Below are 22,578 nucleotides of genomic sequence, written 5' to 3'. Positions count from 1 at the left end.
GCTGCTGAAGCTATCTTTCAGTGTGCAGTGAATCAGATAGCATATCTTCCTTGCTCTGAATAGCCTTGTTAATAGACACACAATTTCCACAATTGCTTTTATCACCTATTATTCAATTACCCACTGTAAGATTTGTGTGTTCACTCCCTTCTCTGTTTGCACTGAATTTTATCATCAGGGTGTTACTTTGCTTCTCTCCTTTTCCCCCAGGTGGTTTGATCACTTCCAGGCTGATATCCAGGGGGAGACTTGAGAACCATCTCAGAAACAGAAGTGGATTGTTTAGCAGCTTGCTTTCCCAGGCTAAAGTCAAGAGTTCATGGTATGAATTAAGGAAGAATTAAATGCTTATGCATCGACTAATGCTGACGAAATCCAGTCTGAGGCTTCAAGAGTTAATATCCCATCTTGTTCTTGTTATTATCCCATTGCTAATATGGTTTGCTTGTGGAGTTCCTGAGGGTGGGGAATGAGAGGAACTTGTGAGTGGCCTCTGGTTTTACCAGTGTACAAGGGAGGAAGTCTGGAGTGGCTGAAATTCCCCCTCGCACACAGATCCAGGTGAGTGGTAAGCAGGCTGCTTTCAAAAGCAGAACCTGTGGCACATGGGCATAGTCTGAAGGGGAACAAACCAGACAAAGAAACTTCACCTTTCCAAGACATTAGAAAGTAACTGCAAAGCAAGAAGGCATGTTGCAGAATGAGAGCTCTCTCCCCTTGTAGCCAGGCCACATCCCCTACATCCTTCCCCATGCCCCGCTCGCCTCTGGCACCGCCAGAACCTGCATACGAAGGGCATTTGTTCAGCACAGCCAAATGCCAGCAGAGCAGTGGGATAAAGAGAGGGGAGAAAATCAAGTGAGCAGAGCTAACATAAAATCTCTACAAGGTATTTCTGCACCTGACACTTTGAGCAAGAGTCTATAAATCTTCTTCTCTATTCACAGTTAAAGCACTGAGGACCTGAGGGAAGTCATCGTGAGAGACATGCAATGCTTTCTCCTTTTGCCCACTCACTTTCATCTTGCAGGAATTATAAAACAAAAGAGTTCACAAGAAACAAATAAGAGGACAAAGTATCTTTCACTGAATTTACTCTCGTGCAAAGCTGATGACAAAAGTCTCATGGGCATCACTTCAGTGTTTTGCAAAAACCTAAGGCTGTGTATTTGAAACTGCATACTCTTTTTTTTCTACCTGCTAAGTATTGCCACATAATTTCAACACAGGACTGTTATTAATGCAAGTCTCCGCCGCTGCTCTGGCCTCTCAGAAGTTGCCAGGACTGTGTCTATGGTCTCTCATTAAACCTGAGAGCAGCAGCACCATGGTTCTGGTTCATGTGCAGCGGGAAGCACGCAGCCTTCCCCCAGGGCTGCACCCACACGCTGGCTTGTTGATGGCAGGCTCTGGGCTGCTGATTATACAGCCAAGCACCTGTCCATGGCTGGGGCAGACTTCCTGCTGCAGCGCCACGGCTCCCTGAAATGAGATTTATGCAAACTGGCTCAAGTGTGATGTCACAGCGCACTGATAGACCCAAGGCCTATCTGCCTTCTACAGACATTTGATAAAATCAGGAACTTCGCATACAACTCGGGAAGAAGTTCACCTCAGAACCTGTTAGGGCAAACTATGAAAACTTGTTAGGGTCCTCCTGTGCTGAGATCCACCACTGCTAAGGGACTTCACGGAGTCCAAGGATCTCACTTTTTTCTTTTTTTTTTTTCTCTTTTCTTTTTTTTGTTATTTTTCCTTTTTTCCCCCCATTTTTTAAATATGATTTTTTGCAAGTCAGTTATTCTGGATGTTTGAAAACTGAATTAAGAAAAATTCACTCAGAAGTTGGCTGAATGTTGCAAGCTTGCAAGATGGAAGGATTTCCCCTTATTCCCCCTGTGAGTACATGGATTTATTTGTAATATGGATCTTTTGGTTCAGTAGCAAAAGGCGAAGTAAACCAGGTTTTGTTATTTGAGAATATCTCTGTTTTGGTCTGTATTTGTAATGCCAGGAAGTTTGGCTTAGGTCAATATATAAAACTAGTGACAACACTGCAATGAAAGGGAAATTAACATTTCCTCCCCAAACTTGTATCTGATTTTGATCTCCGTTTGTTTTCACAGATTAAATGTATGGTATTTTCGTACAGGGTGTTTATAGCAAGTCAGTAAATCTCTCTTCTTCAGTGCCACCCACATGATATAAAAGCCGTCTTTCTTCAGATCGTAATTTTTAATTAGCTGAAGTCTCTGACATAGTTTATGTATTTAACTGTCTACTAATCTGTGAGAGAAGAGTTGTTGAATGTTGATTTACATATTGCAGATTTTAGGACTCTGTGAGTTCTTTTCAATGGTGGCATTTTAGTTTTTAACTTAAACTTTTCTTTAATTCTCTTGAATTCGCTGACTGTGAAAAAGCAACTCACGAATGGGGAATGAACCTACAGTCCTTGTTTGAGTCTTTCAATGTTTTCTCTAAGATATAAATTTTTCTGTGTGCCTTTGGGGCAGGTCTATCCTTTCCTTAACTCTGAAGCATTGTCGCGCTGCTGTAATTTATCGTACGGTGACTTTAAAAATTATTACTTATGAAAAAATAATGTCACTAATCTGTTGCTCAGAAACCAGGCTTAATGGCAAATCTCTAAGCAGAATGGGTACAAGAGGCCCTAATTAGATTTCATGAAGTTTGTAGAAGCTGAAGAGGTGTCAGATAAGGTGGTTGACTTGGCTTTTTATGTGGTAGATGGGTTACAGTAATTGCTATACGTGTCAGAGAACAGAAAGAGACAATGCAGATCCAAGGGGTTTTTAACAAAAACTTGTATCAAGTTTTGGTTTTGTCTTGTCCCATTTAATGAAGACTAAAGCCATTTCTTATCTTCCATACAGAAAGATTGCCCTTTGAATCCCTGTCATGTTCAGAATCCATGATGACTGAAAGTATTTATCTTATTTTTAGGGGAGACCCTTTATTTTCTCAGTTTATCATTAGTCCCCCTGAGATCACCTATTTACCCAAAGGGTGAGGAGACTCTAAAAATAATTTCTCTTTTTCTTAAATACACAGAATTTCCCAATGGGTCTCCTGTAAATGCAACAGAATAGAAATCTGAATAGAAATGAGCTAAAAAACCGTATCTAGAGATTTCTCAGTATGTTACTTGTTGGGCTTAAAAAAAAATTAATTAAATAGAAACACAAACCAGCTACACCAGATAACCGCATCTCCATTCAAACACAACCCAATTGTTAATTTTCTGTCCATTCACTAACTCATAGCCAAATTTTCTGCCTTTTTTTTCCCAGTGTTGAATTCTAGGTCGTATGTGGAATAACTTGGGTGAAAATCTAACACAGTTTGGCCCGTATTCTAATTTGTGTTGCAGTTAATAATCTGTCTGAACTGTGTTCAGATGAGTGATACAACTGGCAGTGAAAACCCAGTTGCATCTTACTGAAGCTCTTGATGGAGCAATTTGATTTTTTTTTTTTTTGTTTTGTGATTAAACTGTCAAAAATTTAATAACTTTGTGGTTTGTACTTTCAAAATTGCTTCAAGTGCACTCTGAGCACTGCCAGCTAGAGTCCTACAAGTCTGTCTCCTGGGACTTTTTCAGTGGGGAGGCACGAGCCTGTTTCTAGGCAGGGGTTGCAGCAGCACTTCCCTCCTCCACCCTTCCCCGTTCAGTTGAGGGTGGGTCAGTAACTGCTTTCTCTTGCCTGGGCTAGGCAATTCTTATCCCCCAGCTGGAAAACACAGTTTAAATTGTTTGGGAGTACTGCATCTTCCTCTGAAGATAAGAAATGTTGTGGGGAAAAGTTCTGCAGACTGGGTCTATGTCTTCCAGTGTGTGATAGAATTCAGTTTTGTTATGGGTCAAAACATTATTAAGTCAAACACTTTTGCCTGAAGAGGGTTCCAGTTTTATATGAACCCTTAAGTAGCCACCTGTAGAAATCAAAGCTTTTAATGAAGTATTTTTGCATGAGAGCAAAAATGCCCCACAGAAGTACTCTGTTCCACATAACTGCACTGTCAACACGGTCCAGTGAGGCTGGCCCAATGAGTAATCATGCTAATATTTTTACTCATCTTTTCTAAAATAGTTATACTGTAATTTTTTTCCAAGGAAATAAAGTTAATCTTGGCCTTAAAGCTTGTCTCAGCAGCACATCACTGGAAATTGTCTGAAGTGTTTTTGAATCACATGCCAGTGAATAGTTATATCAAGATAACAAACAGATCAGCATTTAGTGATTTTACAATTCCCTGGAATCATCTGACAAAGTCTTGGGGAATAACAATATTTTCAGTCTGCTATTCAGTTGAGACCAGTGTGTCTCTCTTAACCAATGCCAACTGAGTTTTCTCTGACTGGTTTTGTGGCTTTTCCCTTGAGTTTCAGGCAAAGATGGAAGACTGAGGCCACTCTTCATGCATCAAAGTCTGTGACAGAAAGTATTGTTTGTTGGCCTCTTACTTGAGGGTAGAATACTGTCTTAGATAGAGCACTGCACCTCATGGCATGCATGAAAGGAGATTCCAACTTCAGACCACAACTATGGGATCCTAACAAAGCTTTCAGTCATTCTTTTACATGGAAACAACCGATAGAACAAGTGGCCATTGACATCAGTTAAATATTAAACATAAGCTATTCTTTGCTTTTTGTCAGGAGTAACAAAACAGTTCAGTGTCATGGAAGAGCTGTCAGTGAGGTGATGAAATGGGTGTGGGTGGGGAGGTTCCAGAGAAGGACAGGGCAAGTGGGTAAAGATTGACACAAGAGGCAACAGCAGTACATGGTGAAATCTCTTCTCTCTAATTAGAGAAAACATTTCTCAATAAACTTTTCTTTAAAAAAACTAAAACAACAAACCACCCCCCAAAAAACCAGAAAGCAATTAAAAACATGTTCTTGAAAATAGTCTCTCTAATAAATAGAGGGAAATATCCCACTTTCCCATAGGACAATCAGAAAGAATACATGCTGTTCTGTGTCCTTTAACCACCACCTGATTAAGTTTATGAGAAGTACACTTTTAAATGTTTAATATACATCTTGCCATGCTAGTCCCTGTGCCCTTGAAGATCAGACACCAAGACAGAAAGCAGTGCCATTACGAGTCCTTTGTGGGGACAGATTGGTCCAGTTGCATGAGTTAACAAGGATATACACACGTATTTCATCAAAAGCATCACTGGACAGGAAACAAATCCAAGGATAAAAACTCCAAGAGTCTATGATAAAGAAATTTTAGGCCCCAGACTTTCAAACCAAAGTTTATAGTACCCCAATGCCCTATGTAAAATTGTGTTTAGATGTTGGGTATCTGCAACTCACTCTGCAGTCATATCTGTAAATATTAAGGGAGTCATTGTTTTAGGAGTCTATTTAACACACCCCCCTTTAGCTCTGGTCATTGAATATGCATCTGAACTGTAAAAGTAGCTTTTGAATGGTAAAATAGTTCATTCTCAGCTGTCAGACTGTGAAACACTATTGCCTGTTAATGTATATTGTTCTGAAGTGGGGGAGTTTGGAAACTGAGAGAAGACAATAAAGGAAAGCACAATTAAGAAAAGCCAAACATTCTTCTCCTTGCCTAAAATATGTATTTTTTATCTACTTTTGGACTGAGGCTTGGCCTTCCTGCCAAGCTATACTTCTCTAAAGAAATGAGTGATGGTAGCCTTGTTGTTTTAGCAAATTAAGCCCAGATTGACAGGATTCTGATTTCTTTTGAAATTAGTTTACTTTTGGCTAAACAGTTATCAGCATTTCAAACTTCAATGCGTTTAGGTACTAACATCTTAATAATTTCTATCAGTTTCTAGTATCTTAGTTGAGAAGAAACAGAGATTTTTCTTTCAAACAATGTACATTTATATGACTTTTTAACCTCTGTTTGTCCCAACTAGTATGATATGCATTTTCTATTTAGATGTTGACGTTTCCCCTTTCACAGAACATCAATGCTTTCCTTTGAATTATAGTGATTTATAATATTAATTATAAATTTGATTTTAATTTATAATATAATAATTTAAAATTTTGAATATGAAGGCATAAGTTTATATATTTAACAGGAAGCATATATTTAGGGAAAGGAAATGAGGGAATGGGATTAACTAATTTGCAAAGATCATAAAAAGGAGAAATTCCATTCAGAACTTTATGCTAAAGAAAGCAAAATACAGTCTCATTACTTTTTCCTGTCAGAGATCAGAGTACACCAAAGGTGGAAGGAATGAAGATGAGTAAATACATATATCCAGAGAGAACACCAAGAAAATGCATAGAGAAAAAGCAGAAACAGTGAGGAAATGCATGCTGTACTGACTTTTTGACCACCCCACTGGAATCTGGAAAACGTGTTATACTTCCCATTGTATCTCTGTGTGAATAAAGGGCAATTCTACTGTAATCCCATAGATGTGGGAAGGAGGACTGTACCTACAGTACAGCTCTGGAGACCAGAGAAGAGTCCCATCACTGGTGTTCCTGTGTGGAGGCAGTTAAATGATGACTTGTCCCTTTTCCTTAGTCTTTCCCTTAGAAAGCTTTTACTGTGGGCTATCCTCTTCCCAAGATTTCCCCAAAGCATTTATTCACCACCTCCAATTCTCTTTGGAGCTTGTAGCCAGGAGATGGATTTTCTCCTGAGACTTTAAATATTCCATGGATCTGACTCCCAGTGAATGTGTGTGCTGTAAGCCACAAAGCTTTAGACAATCTCACCAGTGCCTTTTAATGATACTCCAACAGAACACACGGCTGCTGCTAAGGATTTACCAAGTTCCAAAGTAATTTCTGAATGTGTTTTGTTGAGGTATTTTTGGCATGTGTTCTAACACCTTAATCCTCAGAAAGGGACAACCTTTAAACCCCCAAATTCCAGCAGAATGAACCGAAGGAGTTAACCAGAAGAATTAAAGAAACCAGAAAAAAAAGTCTTTTCCTTTTGCTAGCTGCTTATCTACCACCTCCATCTGGATTTTAGTGGCAGCTGCTCCCTTAGGTTCCATTTCTCAAGCAGTCTAGAGGAGTAAGAAAAAGAGAAGCTGCCCTGTATTTTTGTCATGCTGTTACCACAGGATAAACTTTAAAAACGCAGATGTTCCAAAAATGTGACAGGTTCAGAGGGAAAGAATTTGGGACATACAGGTAAGCATATGAAATATAAACACAAGAAATATGCCCATCATATAGTTATCATGTTATTTTAAATACTTGTCCTTCAAAGTTAGTTATGATGGAGTCATTAATAGAATTAAAATGTTTTCTTAACACCCAGAAATACTAGAAGCAATTTCCTTTCCAAAAAAGGCAAGAAGGTGGTTGAGTTCTTTGCTGTTGACAGTGCAAGAATTTGTTTGGATTGGAAGGAAACACTGTAACAAACTTAACTGGACTAACGTTTAACAAAACCCCATGACAGAGACTGCCTTTCTCTAACTCTTATTATTGTGCACAGCTAATAATAAACAACCTTTATTGTGACAACATAAGATCTTACTCAGCATTCACATTGGAATACTAGGCTTAGGAGGAAGAGCAGTGGGCAAGTTACCCTATGTCACCTGTTTTGAGAGGATAGAGAAATCTTCAATTCTACAGCTGAGCATCCAACAGGTCACAACTCACTGTTTGCCCCACATTTGGACTTTTTGTCTTCACTGTGTGTGTCTAAAAGTCCTGTGCAGTTGATCTGAGGCAGCAAATATTGGCCAGTAACTGAGAAAGAAGAAGTGTTTATGCCCTCTGTCAGTGCCACTACCCTCTGAGAGACTGCCACCATTTAGTCAGAGTGTAGAAACACAGAATGCAGAAACAATGTGTTTAGGCAAGACAAGTTTCTGCTTTCTTTTTTGTGTAAAGGAATAATAAGAATAATAATCATCATCAATAAAAGAAAATGTCTGTTACTACCAAAGAAAATATTTCACCTTTACTTGTGCCTAATATTTACAACAGCTCTAAAGCAGTATCCTCAGAAGGCTGGAGTGTGGGATACAAGGGATTACAACTGGACAAGTTCTGCTCCACAGGCTGGGTCTCTTTTCTACTGGGATTACTATTTATTTTTTTTTTTCCACCCAAAACCAGTGTTTGGCATCACACATTTTATTTCTGCTGATTCAGTAATAACTTGAAGTCTCTCCTTTCTTTCCCTAAGCAATATACAATGGGTTGGCATCAGCCCTTCACTAACTATATTAATAATTTGGAAAGGATTTGTGTGAACTTGCTGTTCTAAAAATTCCTCTTCTTTTTACAGCCCTCTGAAGATATGGTACCCTATGAGTCAGACCTCTACCGACAGCCCCATGACTATTACCAGTATCTCAACAGTGATGGAGAGAGTCATGGTGGTAAGTCAGAAAATACCTCCTTGGAGCATAAAGTCTCATGGGCTACCACAGGAAATGGATTTAGGATGTACAAGAAAATAACACATTTATTGCTGTGATCTATAATGTATAGGAACACATTTTTGAATCAGGAAAAAAAAATATTTTATTAATAATATAATATTATTATATAATTTGCTCCAACCCAGCTGTAACATGATTTCTCTGAAAGAGCATTTTAAAAAGCACTCTATGATGCAAGAGTTCCCAGGAAAGTGTGATGTCATGATCTCTATCCTTCATTATCTTTACAGTGTTTTTATTTTCCTCTGCAGATCAAAAGCATTCAGCTCCTCAACTCTTTAAGAACATGGATTTGCCACACTGTATTCCTCTTCTTGTGTTCCCATGTCCAACTCTCATTTCACTTAGGTCCTCGATAATCTATTTGTGCTTAAATTTCTTTGGTATTTAGCCTTTTCCAACTCCATATATTTTTCTCTTTCTTTTGATCTCCACTGCATGCTGCCACACCCAACTTTAATTTTCACTCTTCCTCCAGTACACCCAAGTACTTCCTGTCTCTAAATCCATGTAAAACTTCCTTGTGGCTGTTTGTACACAAACATAACTCAGGGTAAAAATGCTGTATGATTATTTATTAGTTCAATTTATGTATGTGCTTTCAAAGCCTTGGTGTCTATATTTTAGTGTTGTCTGGGCACTGGACTCTAAATCAATGCAGAGGCGAGAGCCGTGCTTTGTGAATTTTGTGCAATACAATGGTCCAGCAACAGCACCCTGGAAATACCAGAGTCAATATTGACTCAGGAAGGAAAAGCACCGTTCTACTCCCTTAGGGGTGGCAGTCCCTGCAGGTCCTGGAGTTTCCCTGAAAGAATCCCACTGATATAGCAACTAGACCCATTGCTGTTATAATTTAAGACATGAACTAATCATAGCACAGCACTGGTTTGGGGCAACAAAAGAGCACTGAGTTACTAAGATCACTCTGAACATTTAGCTGAAAGAGATTCCTACTTAAATTTGTCCCCTACATTTCATTCAGGAAATACCTATGATATTCTTAACACCTGAAGACAAAGAATTAATTCTGTTTTTATAAGTTATCTCATGGCATCTGTCGAGTCTCACTAATCAAACCCAGAAAATTCCACGTGGAAATTTAGGGTTTTTACATTATACCTCCTGCCTGTTTGCACACTCATAAAACAGGATAACATTGATTATCTCAAAAGGCAATTGTGACAATCAAACAATAAATATAAAAGATGCCATGTAGGAGAAAGCACTGGGAAATAACTTTTCTGTCATTAAGTCTAGGCTACCTCAAGCAAAAACTTCCCTCTATCTTTCATCATTTAATCACCCCATCTGGTTTATTGCCCGTTTTTCTACTGAAAGGCTACTTCTAAGCTACATTTCCCAGATCACTAGCATGATTTTACTCATCATGATGAACACAACAAAACCTGGGAAGTGACCTATATGGATTATAACCTAAGCAGTACCTAAACATGCACTTTAAACAGAAATTTCTCTGTTCCTAAAGTTGTGCTGCACTTGTCCTAAAGACCCCAAAAACATTTTAACTCCTACAGTAAGTGCTTATGGAAGATGCAACCTAAACCTAGCCTGCACATTTCAATCAAATTTTATTTTATGAAAGCACCTGTAATATAGCTGGTTGTGTATAAATATCTGTGCCCTGTGCTATCCTGAATTGCTCACAGTCCAAAACAGCAATGAACAACCAAAAAATGCAGATGGAGGCTAAAACCTACAAATTATTGTACTTTCCTTCTTTCTGATAAACCTTGAAAAACCCAACTTTGGCTTTCATTTTGTTTACATGACAGAAGTATAATGTATTGAGGATAGCAGGAAAAGGATGTCACAAAGTACATTTAGAAATATGTACTAAGTGTTCAGAACAAAGTGGATGAAGGCACAATGATTGAAAAACGGAGGGGAAAGGAATAAAAAGGTGCTGCAATAACAGCAGTGAAAGAGACAAGAACCTGATTAGATAGGAGGATAAAAAGAAGAAATAAGAACAGAATTGTGGGAGAGAAGTTCAGTTTGGGATACAGTGAGATCACTGGCAATACATAAAAATAATTTTGCAGGTCTACTTAGTACCATTATGCACCTCAATACTACCAGTTAATGCAAATAGATGCCACTAGACAGAAGACTTTTGATCTTGCTGACAAGGGACTGTTAAAGCAATTGGAAAATTTCCTGAGGTGTCAGACTACCTCTCTCTCATTGCTAGAAAAATTATTTTGTGAAAGGGAGGTGGCAATGTCTTACTGTGTAGATTTGTGCCACATGTATTACTGTCCCTTTTCCTCAAATATGGCACTGAAGGAAACCCTTGCACCTTATTCATTATCCCTTACTTACTTATGTACACAAATAGGCAGTAAAGTAAAAAAAAATATGGAGATCTGTTCCACTAGTGACTAATATTTAGGAAATTATTTCCATTAAGTGAACACTGAAATTAACAAGCAAAACCACAACATGACATATTCATCACCACAAGCATTGTGTTTGATTTTCTGTACTGCAGTGTAACTCTGTTTTAAACCCTGTAATAAATACAGAGACACAGTCATGCTGGACAGAAGCTGCTTTGGGTGATCATATATTAGTCCATCACCCTACCCTGGGCTTGTAAGTCAGTAAGTGTAACAGCATATTTTGTAACACTAATGCAATCTTTGTAATTACAAAATTCCACTGCAGCTTTGTCTCTATGTTGTCATCAAACATTATAGGTTTAGTAAAAATCACTTTTTGTATGAAGCTGAGTGCTGACCCTTGTTCACTTTGTTGCTAGCCTCATGGAAATCACTAGATTTCATGATCTGGGATTTTATTTTTGCCTCATATCCTGGAGAAACATGACCATTTAGGAATCTCAGCTTTGATTTTGTTAGGCCACGTAGAAGTGGAGGAAAGTCCAAACATGTAAACCTTAGTCTTAAATGCTATAAGAAAACAAAGAAAGAATTCCAAACTTCATTTAAAAATCCCCTCCCTTCAAAGCTATTCTCATGATTTGATGGGGCCTGACCCAGAGGCTTTTGAACATTTGGCATAATTAAAGTCATGAAGCTTGTAAAGTGAGAGCTAATGAGATTCTAACATTGTTTCAGGTAAGACTGATGCTCTGCCCAGGACCACAGCGCTCTTCTCAAGGGCGACTGTAGTGTCTGATCAAGACACTGCCTTTCCAGCATCCTTCAACATTTTTCTCACTTCCTCTATGGCTTTTTTCCTTGACTTGCTTTTTTCAGATGTGCAAAACCCAGTGGGAACAGCGTGGGGCTGTGCAGGAAGCCTGTCCTGGCTGACGGTGCACTGGACAGGAGTGCAGCATCGCGGGCTGGGCAGGCAGCAGCGGCGCTGGCAGAGCTCCCGCAGCTCCCTGCCCCACTGCACCCTCTGCCCGGTGCTCCACATTTATTACAAACACCTTCCTGGAGCCTGTCTCGTATTCTGACCACTGGTGCTGTCATTTTCCATCTATTGAAACAGGAACAAAGCAATTTACAGCCATGAGAAGGCGCATGGGAACGTCCAGTCAGGTTTCCTCACTTGCGGAGTGAGGAGCTCCCTCCATGGTGAATATTGACACAATCCCTCTAGGGCAGCTATTGCTTCCCAACAGGCTCTCTGTCATGGGAGGGAGTTCAGAATTCATTATTGTCCTTCCTCTAACCTTTCACTACATACAAGACCAAAACAAACATAATCTCCATGCCTCTGTAAGAGAGAATTTTTTTCACATCCTCTTTCACTTCACATGAAATTTCTCATAATGACTCCGTTGTGTAGGTATAGCTTGGTTTTTAATGACATTTTCCTTTACCCAAAGAACAGGCACTTTCCATTTCTAGAATTTATATCTCCTACCTTTTTTCTTCCTTCCACGTTCGTGTTTCAGAGAAAAGAATAAAATTGGTATGTGTAACTGACATAACACTAACAAAGAGCACAGAACTAAAGAGTTTCTGGTAACTCAAATATCTGCAGATTTTAAAATTTTCCTCTTTTTATTTTCATATGCAATAACTTCGCCAGGATGGTTAACTGCAGAAGGACTTGTGGAGACAGATTTGCAATTTCTCTTCTAATGTTACTAAACCAATATTGTTTCTTCTAGGGATTACTGGGAAATTACAAATATTTTGGAAAGAATAAGGACTTTGCTCCCTATCACAACTTGAACATTTGGACCTAAGTTTGTGTTGAATTTCTGACATAGATTTTTTGGTAGTGTAATACTATTATGTCATTACTTTAAATCCTAAATGCTGTGTTAATAGTATTATTATATTACTTTCTTTTTACAACAGCATCTAATTCCACAAAAAAAGAATTTAGTAATTAATATGATAATTACTTATTATTTATTAGCATGAATGTGCATAGATAGTGTTCCATGGGCTAATTAATCTGCAAAGGGAAAAACTAAAACAGTTCTGGAGCAACACTAACCTTGTCATAGGCTCCAAAGAACTAAGAGGTAACTCAAAGTATAAAAACATTACTGATAAAAAATATTTTAAAACAATCAAAAATAGACCACCTGGAGGGTGCATAGATACTCATGGCTATGCAGGTTGGAAATATTCTTTGTTCTCTCTTGGCCACCATATTTACTGCTAGTAAGACATTCCACAGCTGAAGACCTGCCATTGACAGCCTCAGAGATTTTTCCTGGGCTTTGTCATCCTCCCAGTTCTGCACTGATCTCATTCGCTGCTGTGGATTACCAGTGACAAGGGATCTTTGGGAATATACATTGTCCTCTGACAGAGCAATTTTCCACACAGCAAGCAGAGCCACATCCTTCTAAGGAACAAGAGTTTAGATTATTCCTGGGATGTATTCTCAACAATTTAATATGTAGGGCTGCCCATGGTATGTGGGAACTCAAGGGCTGGCTCTACTTAGAGAAAGCTGCACTAATTTAACCCAGAGAAAACATGAGTTAGTGTGGCTCAGTCTTCCAACTGAATGGAAAGGTTTCACACTGAAAGTGCTCAAAGCTTCCAACTAGGAAACAGCCTTAGGTAAATTATGGATTTCAACTCACACATTCTGCTGTTTCCTGGGTTGCAGTAGGTGTGGATATAAAAACACCTGTGTGCTTTACATCCATAAACCCCACTTTTTTACACTAGAAACTGAAATTTTTGTCTTGAACTGCAACATGAAGAAGTGCTATTGTGCACTGTAATTATCTTAGGGCTATAAAATCCATACATAGCCCATAGAAAGTGCCACAGAACAAAGTGAAGACAAAGTAAGGCAGCAGCTTCCTGGCTGCTTTTATAAGCCCATTTCCACCTCTTCAATATGCAGTGACGAGGTTTATTCATGAATCAGAAAAGCAGAAAGGACAAAAAGTAAGTGCTGGTGTCATACATGATCTCAGAGAGCCTCCAAATAAATTTCTACAGGCCTGAGCACAAAGGCAGCTGAAAGAGCTTACAGCTTCTCAGGTGTGAGTGTGCTTGGTATAAACAGATCCCTGAGTTCAATCCAAAGGAAGCCACGTCCAAAGTCACTCCCCTGGATTTCAAATCCTCAATGTGATTACACTTAACTGTTAAAACACAAATGGGGAAGGAGATGAGGAGACAGGAGATGAGAAAAAGAACGAACTTGATATTTAAGAAAAATATTCATAGCACATTTATATCCAGATGTCATGCACAATAACATATATGGCAGAACAAGGCAATTGTTCCTCTATAAATTTAACTGCATTTAGAGGAACAAGTTCAATTCTGTTCATTGTGTTATTGGAAGGATGTCAACAGCTGGGAGGGAGCTTGGAGAAGTGTACAGGTGTGAATAGGGGGGTGAATATGCTGATTTACACTGCAGGACTCAGAGCTGATGCTAGCTCAAGGGATAATTAGAAGTAGATTGTAAGAGTACATGACAACAGCGTGAAAACATGTAAAGGGGAGGACAGAAATTTTTAAAATAATTTAATAAGGAAAGAGAATGTGGAATAGTAAGATATAAATTAAAATTGTTACACAGAATATCATAAAGAAATTTCAGCCACGCCTGAAGTGATACACAAAAAGATGAACCCTGGAAATTAGTTCCAAGCTCAGTCAGAGCAGAGGATGTAGTGTAGACACTGATTTTAAAAACAGGTTGCACATAAATATGTGCAAAGTTATGTATGCAGATATTTTACATGAGAAAGTAGAATTACTTCACATTTCATGCAGAAAATTTTAAATTTTGAGCAGCAAATACAACATTCTAAAAAGTTGAAGGCTTATGTTGAACTAAAAAATCCAGAAATCTAAAACTGAGAGTGATATGGAATTTCATTTCAAAGATAAATTAATCAGGAAACATTATAGTGGTTATTTAAGTACTTCTTTATTTTTTTTTTAAATCCAAATTATCACAGAAATTTCAAATGTAATAGAGAAAAAAAGGTAGAGAAAGAGTCTGTATTAGAATTCAGCCTTCCTGTGTACAGTGTACACCAGATTTCCAAGTGTTTATCCCTTTTTTCTCTAGTATTGGTATTTAAAAATGTGTGATATAGCAAAACAGCAGGAAGTTACTTTTCTGTAGCATTCCTGAAATTTTGTTAGCATAGTAAAATAAAGACTAAAGATAGCTGCAGAATAATCTTTACATTTTTTCCACCTCCTCATTTCCATGCCTTGAGGAAGAGTGTAATAAGAATATGACAGTGTGTAAATCAGTAGAATTTGTTGTCTCAAGAATGACAATGTTTTGAAACTTGTTATGGTCTCTTCTTGAGGAAGGTGCCAGCATTAACATCTTCTGCATCTTGTGTTAAATCATCATTTAAATCCATCTCACTCTCTGAGAGCATTTTCCTACTTAAAGTGGCCTAAGTATGACTTCCCAGTCACAGGAATTTACGAGATTAGGAAAAGAAACTTTGCAGGGATCTATAGAGATGGTCAGCAGAGACAAACAGGTCACCAGGAGTGGTTTGGAGAGGGCAGGAAGGGCTGTGACAGGAGTAAGAGTCAATGAAAGCCAGGTGAATGCCATGTTTTTTCATCTTGCAGTGATGGACAATCTATTTTCGCTTTCTTTAGATCATTATTGGGAATATCATCCACACCACATGCACAGTGAATTTGAGACCTTTGGAGACAACCATTTCACAGAGCTGCAGAGTGTGCAGCCTCCCCAGCTGCAGCAGCTCTACAGGCACATGGAGATCGAGCAGATGCACGTCTTGGATTCCGCAATCCCAACCACACACATCGGGCTCAACCATCAGGTATGGTCACCAGCCCTGCTCAGAGCTCCAGAGGGCAATTAATGGTAAAGAAAATAACACACTGGGAATGCATACTGTGCAGTGAAAGAGACTTCTGAAATGAGTTACTCGGGTTCTTAGGGCATGTCAAGCTCTTCATTCTCAGGACAAATGTATTTTAAACATTCTTTTCACCTGGATAATGAGAAATCATGCCCCCCACACCGTCTAAAATGAGAACTGCATTTTGTGGAGGTGTTTGGAATTTCAGTTTTTGTTTCATTTGGAATTGGTTTGCAATTCTGAAGATGAACTGCAGCTGAGAAAATTTTTATCATCATAGCAAGGGTACCCATGACTATTAAGAAGTAATTCTTTGAAGAATTGGGCTTTGAAGTAGTAGTAAAGTTTTAAATATTCCAAGGAACCCTGACAATTTTATATGACTTGTATGAGAAATGCTAACAAAGACAAGTCACTGGCAATTCTACCACAGGCTGAGGAGACCCTACTTGTGCTTCTATCTGTGAGTAAATAAGCCAAAGCACACTGTCTTGTCTTTGCTCAGGTATTTCACTGTAAAAAAAAAAGATACTCCACTGTGCAGTAGTCACCAAAGCACCAGTGAATTCTCACTGAAGCTGAAATTATAAGCTGTTCCATCGTACTGCAAAGACACTAAGCACAGCAGATGTGGAAATCACTCTTGAGCCTACAAGAACATGCTCAAAGTCTTTCCTGGAAGCAGTAAGGAAGCTGGAACATCCTGTACTAAAGAGTTTCCCAATGTACATGAAATGTCCTAAATACAAGACAGAGTAGAACTGAAGTTGGGGAAAAGAGTGTTTGCTGATTACGGTGCTGCATGTAACAGTACCCTTGCTGAAACTTTGTGAGAAAAACCACATGCATGGGCTTAGCATTTTGAGTTTCTGTGCTCAAAGCAAACTGAAATTGTATGTTAATACTGTATTAATCCAAAAGAAAGAAGAGAAAAAATAGAATGAGTAAGTTAACACTGACAACAGGAAACTGCAAGCCATCAAAAAATCAGGAATAGAATATAAGATGTAGATACAAGCAAAGAATTAGGAACAGAAAGTTACAAATATAAAAAATGCATCATGGAACAGCAGCCTGTGGGAAGCTTCAAGTTGTTTCAGTTGCTCATTGCAACTGCTAATACCTAATGACCAGCCATGACCTCTGGCCAAGGGCAAAGGATGAAAATGAGCCCCTTTAGGGATGTCTTTGGAAGCACAACCAAAAAGCAAGAGAGGGCACTTCTGCTTATCCACATTCATTCTACTCAGCTATGGTCCTTCATTTCAGGATGAAAGGCAGGGAACTAATTTTGTTACAACTTTTGATAAAGAGCACTGTGATCTAACTCCCTGCCCCACACCCTACCAAGCTGCAGATGTTAGTATGTAGAATTCACCACTACCCTTCTTTTCCTTACCAGCAGGGGACCTTTGGCTTTTTCCTTTACTTTACTTTTATTCCTAGAATAGCTCATGCAAATCACACTTGGCATGTTCTGAAGTTCAGCTTCTGGTGTGTCTCAGTCACAGTCCCAGGCAAAGAAACAAGCAGGAAGCAAGTCTTAATCCTCCTTTCAATTTGCTAGTTTTTAACTACCATGCTTCTCCTGCAATATCGGAGTTACTGTTTGCAGTAAAGGAAGAAGGTGCAAAGATATTTCTTGAATTTTCTGCGGCTATCACATTACTTCGGGAAATTAAATTTGAAGTTTAACCTGTTCATGAACAAGATTTGTTTGAAAAATTTTGTTAGCCTGCCAACAGGGGCCTTGGAAATACTAAAATAAGAAAAAGATATTCATTCTGAAGGAAGAATGAAAGAGGAGGTTGGAAAGCTCTAAGAACTTTTAGAAAGAGGAAAATCACACATGGGTGCCACAGACTCTGAGGAAAGCTCAGAATATGGAAAGTAGCTAGCAGTTCCTTAAGTTTTCTCTCTCCAGAACGGTGTGAGCAACCTGGCTCTTTATAACACACATGCCAGTCCTCTGTGACTCTGTCCCAAAACTGTGTGACACGGCATTGATTGCCCTCGCTGAGTTTCAGGTGCAGAGGAAGTGTGAGCAAAGAAACAGCAGTCAGGGACAGTGGGGACAGCGTGGGGAAAGCTCACTCAGCTCCCCAGGCTGGCCTCTGAAGACACCACGTCCCCTCCCACTGCCCCACTGTCCCACTCCAGCCTCAGAGAAGCAGTTCCCTACTCCCACACAGCCTCCCAAAGCGCTCCAGGTTCCCACAGCCCTTTTCTCATGGACACCAATCTCTGTTCCCCTCCCCTGTAGGACACTGTCCCGCCTTCTCATTCCCCTTCCCCCTGGCACAGTCTCTCCCTTCCTTCCCAGCCCAGAGGCTGCAGCTTTGTTAACTGTAAGAAGCTGAAGGTGGCTGTGGTGAGGCAGAAGTTTGTCCTGGGGATCTGACAGGAAGCTTACCCGGGCTCTTGCCCAATCCTGCCCTTCCTGCAGCCGCTCTGCCAACTCACTAACTGCCAGCTGCTGTCCCCAGCAGCCCTGGGCACACTGGGGACACGCCTGATTGGGACATTTCCAGGTGCTGCAAAACTCACCCAAAAACTCACCCAGAAAGCCCCGCTTGGCCCAAGCCAGCGCAGGGTGAGTGACTCACCAACACCCACTGCCCACTTCAGTGTCTGAGGTCTCCTGGGGCGGGCATCAGGCTCAGAACATCCCTTCCTGGTGAAGGAGAAGAGCACTACAAAAGGAGCTCAGTTTCAAGGACTATCATCTGTCCCATTTCATGAAAGCTGCATAAGATATGCTGCTGGGTTTGGGGAATGTTGGTTGGGTTTTTTAATGTAGGGTCTGGGTTTTTATTCCCTGCCCCTCAGACTGACCTGTTTCACTTTATTAAAAAAGAAGATGCAATAATTTGCGCCAACTGGTCATGTTTCCTAGCAAACCAGACCACAACTGAGAATTTACAGAGCTGAGGTATATTCCACATTGCTTCTGACAACACTTCTATATAAGGGCAAGAGAATTTAACACAAAAACTGGCTTGATAGCTTTGCAGATGAGAAATTCCCCCCTAATGGGGAATTTTCAGATAGCCATTTGGGAAAAGAGAATATGGGCTGATATGATATATCCTTATCTTGGTGTTAAGGCTACTGCCCTCCTCACGGGGGAAGTTTAAGAGAGAAAGCTGACAGACCGGTACAATCCCATCTCCAAATTTGGATGCAGTCCCATAGGGTTTCGGTGCTATCAGGAGGTACTGTGCCTCAGAAAGGAACAGGACAGCAGAGCCAAAGCCAGCCATGATAGGGCAGAACTGTTCATCTCTTTGGAATTCAGCTCCAGATTGTCGGTGTTAGGAAAAAAGTTGTTCTGAAAAGCAGTTTCACTCTGGGGATAGACAACTGGGATCAGAAACTCATTATGAAGAAAGCAAGCTTTGGGGAGATATGAGGAAGAAGGGCAGTGTTACTTGCATAGGATATAAGATATGAGAAAGTTCTGGCATTCACAACATTATTCATTCTTTCCTCTGGTAAAGGTGCATCATTGTACGTGTGTTAAGTGTTGACTGTTATCTGAAAGTGTTTCTTAATAGGATGGCATTTATGATAAATGTCCACAGCTAAGTCACTCAGTATTACACTAAATATTTCCCATATCTCCAACTCTCTCCCCCCTTTTCTCTCTGCCTCTCTTCATTACCTTTCCTTTTTTAATCTTGATGCCCTATTCTGTGTCACTGCTTTGCCCCTCTACTGCTCTGTTCTCCAAAAGGTGTCCTATTTGCCGCGGATGTACTTCTCTCCACCTCAGCCCAGCTCTGATGAGGAGGACATAGAGAGGCAGAGCCCCCCTTTGGAGGTTTCAGATGGAGAGAATGATGGTGTGGACCCTGGGCCTGGAATTATGCATGGAGAAACAGGTCAGTGAAAACAGAAGGATTTTGTCAAGCTGTGAACCGAGCAGGTGTTATATTACCATGAGGATAATGAATAAAACTGCAGAACTGCTGTGCTAGTATTTTATGCCACTTCCAAAGCTTTTCTTTCCCTGACTCATTGCACTCTCCCGTCCTCTGAATCTCACAACCGTAACTATCTCAAACCTCATTTCTTAATGTACTCCCTTGCCTCCTTCAGCTTTGTCTATTCAGGCTTCCTGAATGGAAATGGCTTTTGCCATTTCTACTCCAATTTCTAATAACAGCCAGGAAAACCAAGACAAGAAAGTCAAGGAAGAACCAATTAAAAAACTATTTAGCTGTGTTTGCTCAGTATCTGAGAGTCACACTCTGTGTAACTTGCCAAAATTAGGTTTAGGTTAGTTTTGAATGAGCAATGTTTTTCAATTAGCTTCAAATTAGCAAACTAATTTCAGAAGTTTAGCCATTGGAATTACTTAGTCTTGCTTTTTGTTCTTGGTATATCAACCCATATTTTGTCCTCACAGTCATATTGTCTACGGTTATAAATACTGCAAACTGAAGAAGTTATGCAACTTCCAAGCTCGCTGGAATACTTAGATACTTTCTGCTGTTTGTCTAGGAACTACACACAAATACTAATGCTCCACTGGCTTTCTTCTTTGACTCTCACACAGGCAGCAAGAAAAAGATACGTCTGTATCAGTTCCTTCTGGACCTTCTTCGCAGTGGGGACATGAAGGACAGCATTTGGTGGGTGGACAAGGAGAAAGGTACTTTCCAGTTCTCCTCCAAACACAAAGAAGCATTGGCGCATCGCTGGGGCATCCAGAAAGGCAACCGCAAGAAAATGACCTACCAGAAGATGGCACGGGCTTTGAGAAACTATGGCAAGACAGGGGAGGTCAAGAAAGTTAAGAAGAAGCTGACCTACCAGTTTAGCGGAGAGGTGATGGGAAGGGGGGCCACTGATAGGAAGCATTATCCTCACTGAGGCCATGGGACCCTAAGCATGAAAAATAGAGAGAGCTCCTGGCTGGATTCCAGCAGAGGAGATGGACGCGTCTTTCTCTTTGCTTCCTGTGCCCCCTTCTCTGCCCTTAAACAGCCTTTATCATCAGATGTTTCTGGTACGAATCCCCTTCTTCAGCATCTGAGAATCCCAATCATGACAGAATTCTTTGCTTCCATCCTCCAAGCTGGACAGAGTTGGGAAATTTAAACAATGTACAAATATATTGTTGTCAGGAAAGATTTTTTTTTTCTTTTTTTTTTTCTGATTGTATTGTAACTAAAGAATACAGCCAACGAAGTTTTGCCTCCAGAGGTGGTGCTGTGTCACTCACAGTGACACCGCGTTAGCTTCCAGCTTTTAAACTAGCATTAATACAGGCTCTGCCGCAGCTCTCAGAGCTAGAGAGAAGTTAGCAGATCTTGGAATGAGACTCATTCTTTTAAATAGTAATAACATGTACATATTTAATAAAATTAGATATAATGAAGTTTTGATGTTTGCATAATAAATGGTTACTTCACAAACACACATCACGCATTCAGTTATGCAGATACAGCTCCCGTGTGGCGTCTGCACAAAAGGTGCACTGGGTTGTAGGGCCTTATCCATCTGTAGCTACTTTTTAATTTACCTGGAAACATCATCAGTGGGGTCAAACTCAGTACCAAATGTTATGAGGTGAAATGCATTACCGTTAAAGAGACTGCAGTACTGAAGGAAATTTGAAAATACATATGTGTATATACTTCTCACTATTTTTTCCTGTGCAAAAACCCTGCCAGTTGAACATTCTCTGGTCACGTATACCAAGAATTGCATTTATATTCCCATCCCATTTAGAATGTATCAATTAACCATGTTCTTTTGCAGTTTTACTTATTTTCCTGCTCCTGTTCTTTTGTCTTCCTTTCCCCCACAGTGATACCTTGATCCTCGCTCATGAATCTTTCTTGGAAGTAAGTTGTGTTTAATCATGTTTTTGTGAAATTCCAGTACAAAAGAGTTTCAAGATTTTAACTGTGGATTTTAAGCCCTACTGTAAAACAATTAATAGTAACTAATAACAACTGCACTGTAAAGATAACACTCAAAATGCAAAATAAATGATAATTCAATACCTGAAACATCATGGTAAATTTACCCAGTACATCTAAGCACAGAAAATAAATCTAAATTCAAGCAACTCTAAGAAAATTAGTATTTTAAGTTTTAACATTATTTAACATATCTCAACCGTTTCAATCACTCAAAAATCAGGACTTTCCCAAAATAGATGAGGTGAAATGAGGCAGATTGAAAATGTAGAGAAGGAGGTGGTTTTTTTAGCAATACTGAAATGCAGTATAACATGCCAAATACCACTAAATAATCTGAAATTTTTCAGAGCTTGCTCCTCACTGAAATCAGAAATAGTTGAAAGTGATAAGCTTCTTACAGACCTGAGTTCTCAAAATTATATCTAAACACAGTCAGTGTTATCTGCAGTAACAATCTCACTGTGGAAGTGAAAATCTGGGGGCATCATGGCCTGCAGTGTCTCTTTGGAGCCAAACAAGAAAGAAGCTCCTGGTTAACGAGCATCCTGAAGTTCTACTTCCCAATTTTTATTCCTGGTGTATGAACTTGATAAATACATCAGTCAGTGCCAAAAATTAGCAGAGAGTTAGCTTTCATGCTTCTGAAAATCTTGTAATCCAACTTTTAGTTACTATGCTTTGAGGATCATGTTAATTTGAGGATCATTTTTCATTCACTTGGGGTTAGGATGAGTCAAATTAAGAAGACATTTTGTTTCTAAAATTGTGCTGGAAGGACTTACTTCCTATAGGAAATACTGTAATACTCACTAAATTAGACTTGGATAACTCCATCTGCACCCATTTTGAAGTTTCAGGATGGAAGCTGTTGAAGGCAGCTCTCAGAAGACTAGAGCACCC

The 22,578-nt window shown here is 39.6% G+C and overlaps 1 protein-coding gene across 1 annotated transcript; it reads left to right on the top strand.

The window, feature by feature from the left end:
* Window positions 1-1,585: 1,585 nt before the first annotated feature.
* SPI1 (Spi-1 proto-oncogene) lies at window positions 1,586-21,776 on the top strand. Its single transcript, XM_084207333.1, has 5 exons — window positions 1,586-1,898; window positions 8,292-8,385; window positions 15,513-15,700; window positions 19,479-19,626; window positions 20,304-21,776. The coding sequence occupies exons 1-5, from the start codon at window positions 1,854-1,856 to the stop codon at window positions 20,618-20,620; spliced, it is 792 nt and encodes a 263-aa protein (XP_084063459.1). The 5' UTR covers window positions 1,586-1,853; the 3' UTR covers window positions 20,621-21,776.
* Window positions 21,777-22,578: the final 802 nt, after the last annotated feature.

This window comes from Fringilla coelebs (assembly GCF_963513975.1).
Source record: "Fringilla coelebs genome assembly, chromosome: 6".
In the NCBI taxonomy this organism is placed as follows: Eukaryota; Metazoa; Chordata; class Aves; order Passeriformes; family Fringillidae; genus Fringilla; species Fringilla coelebs.
This window is presented reverse-complemented; position numbering and strand designations above follow the sequence as displayed.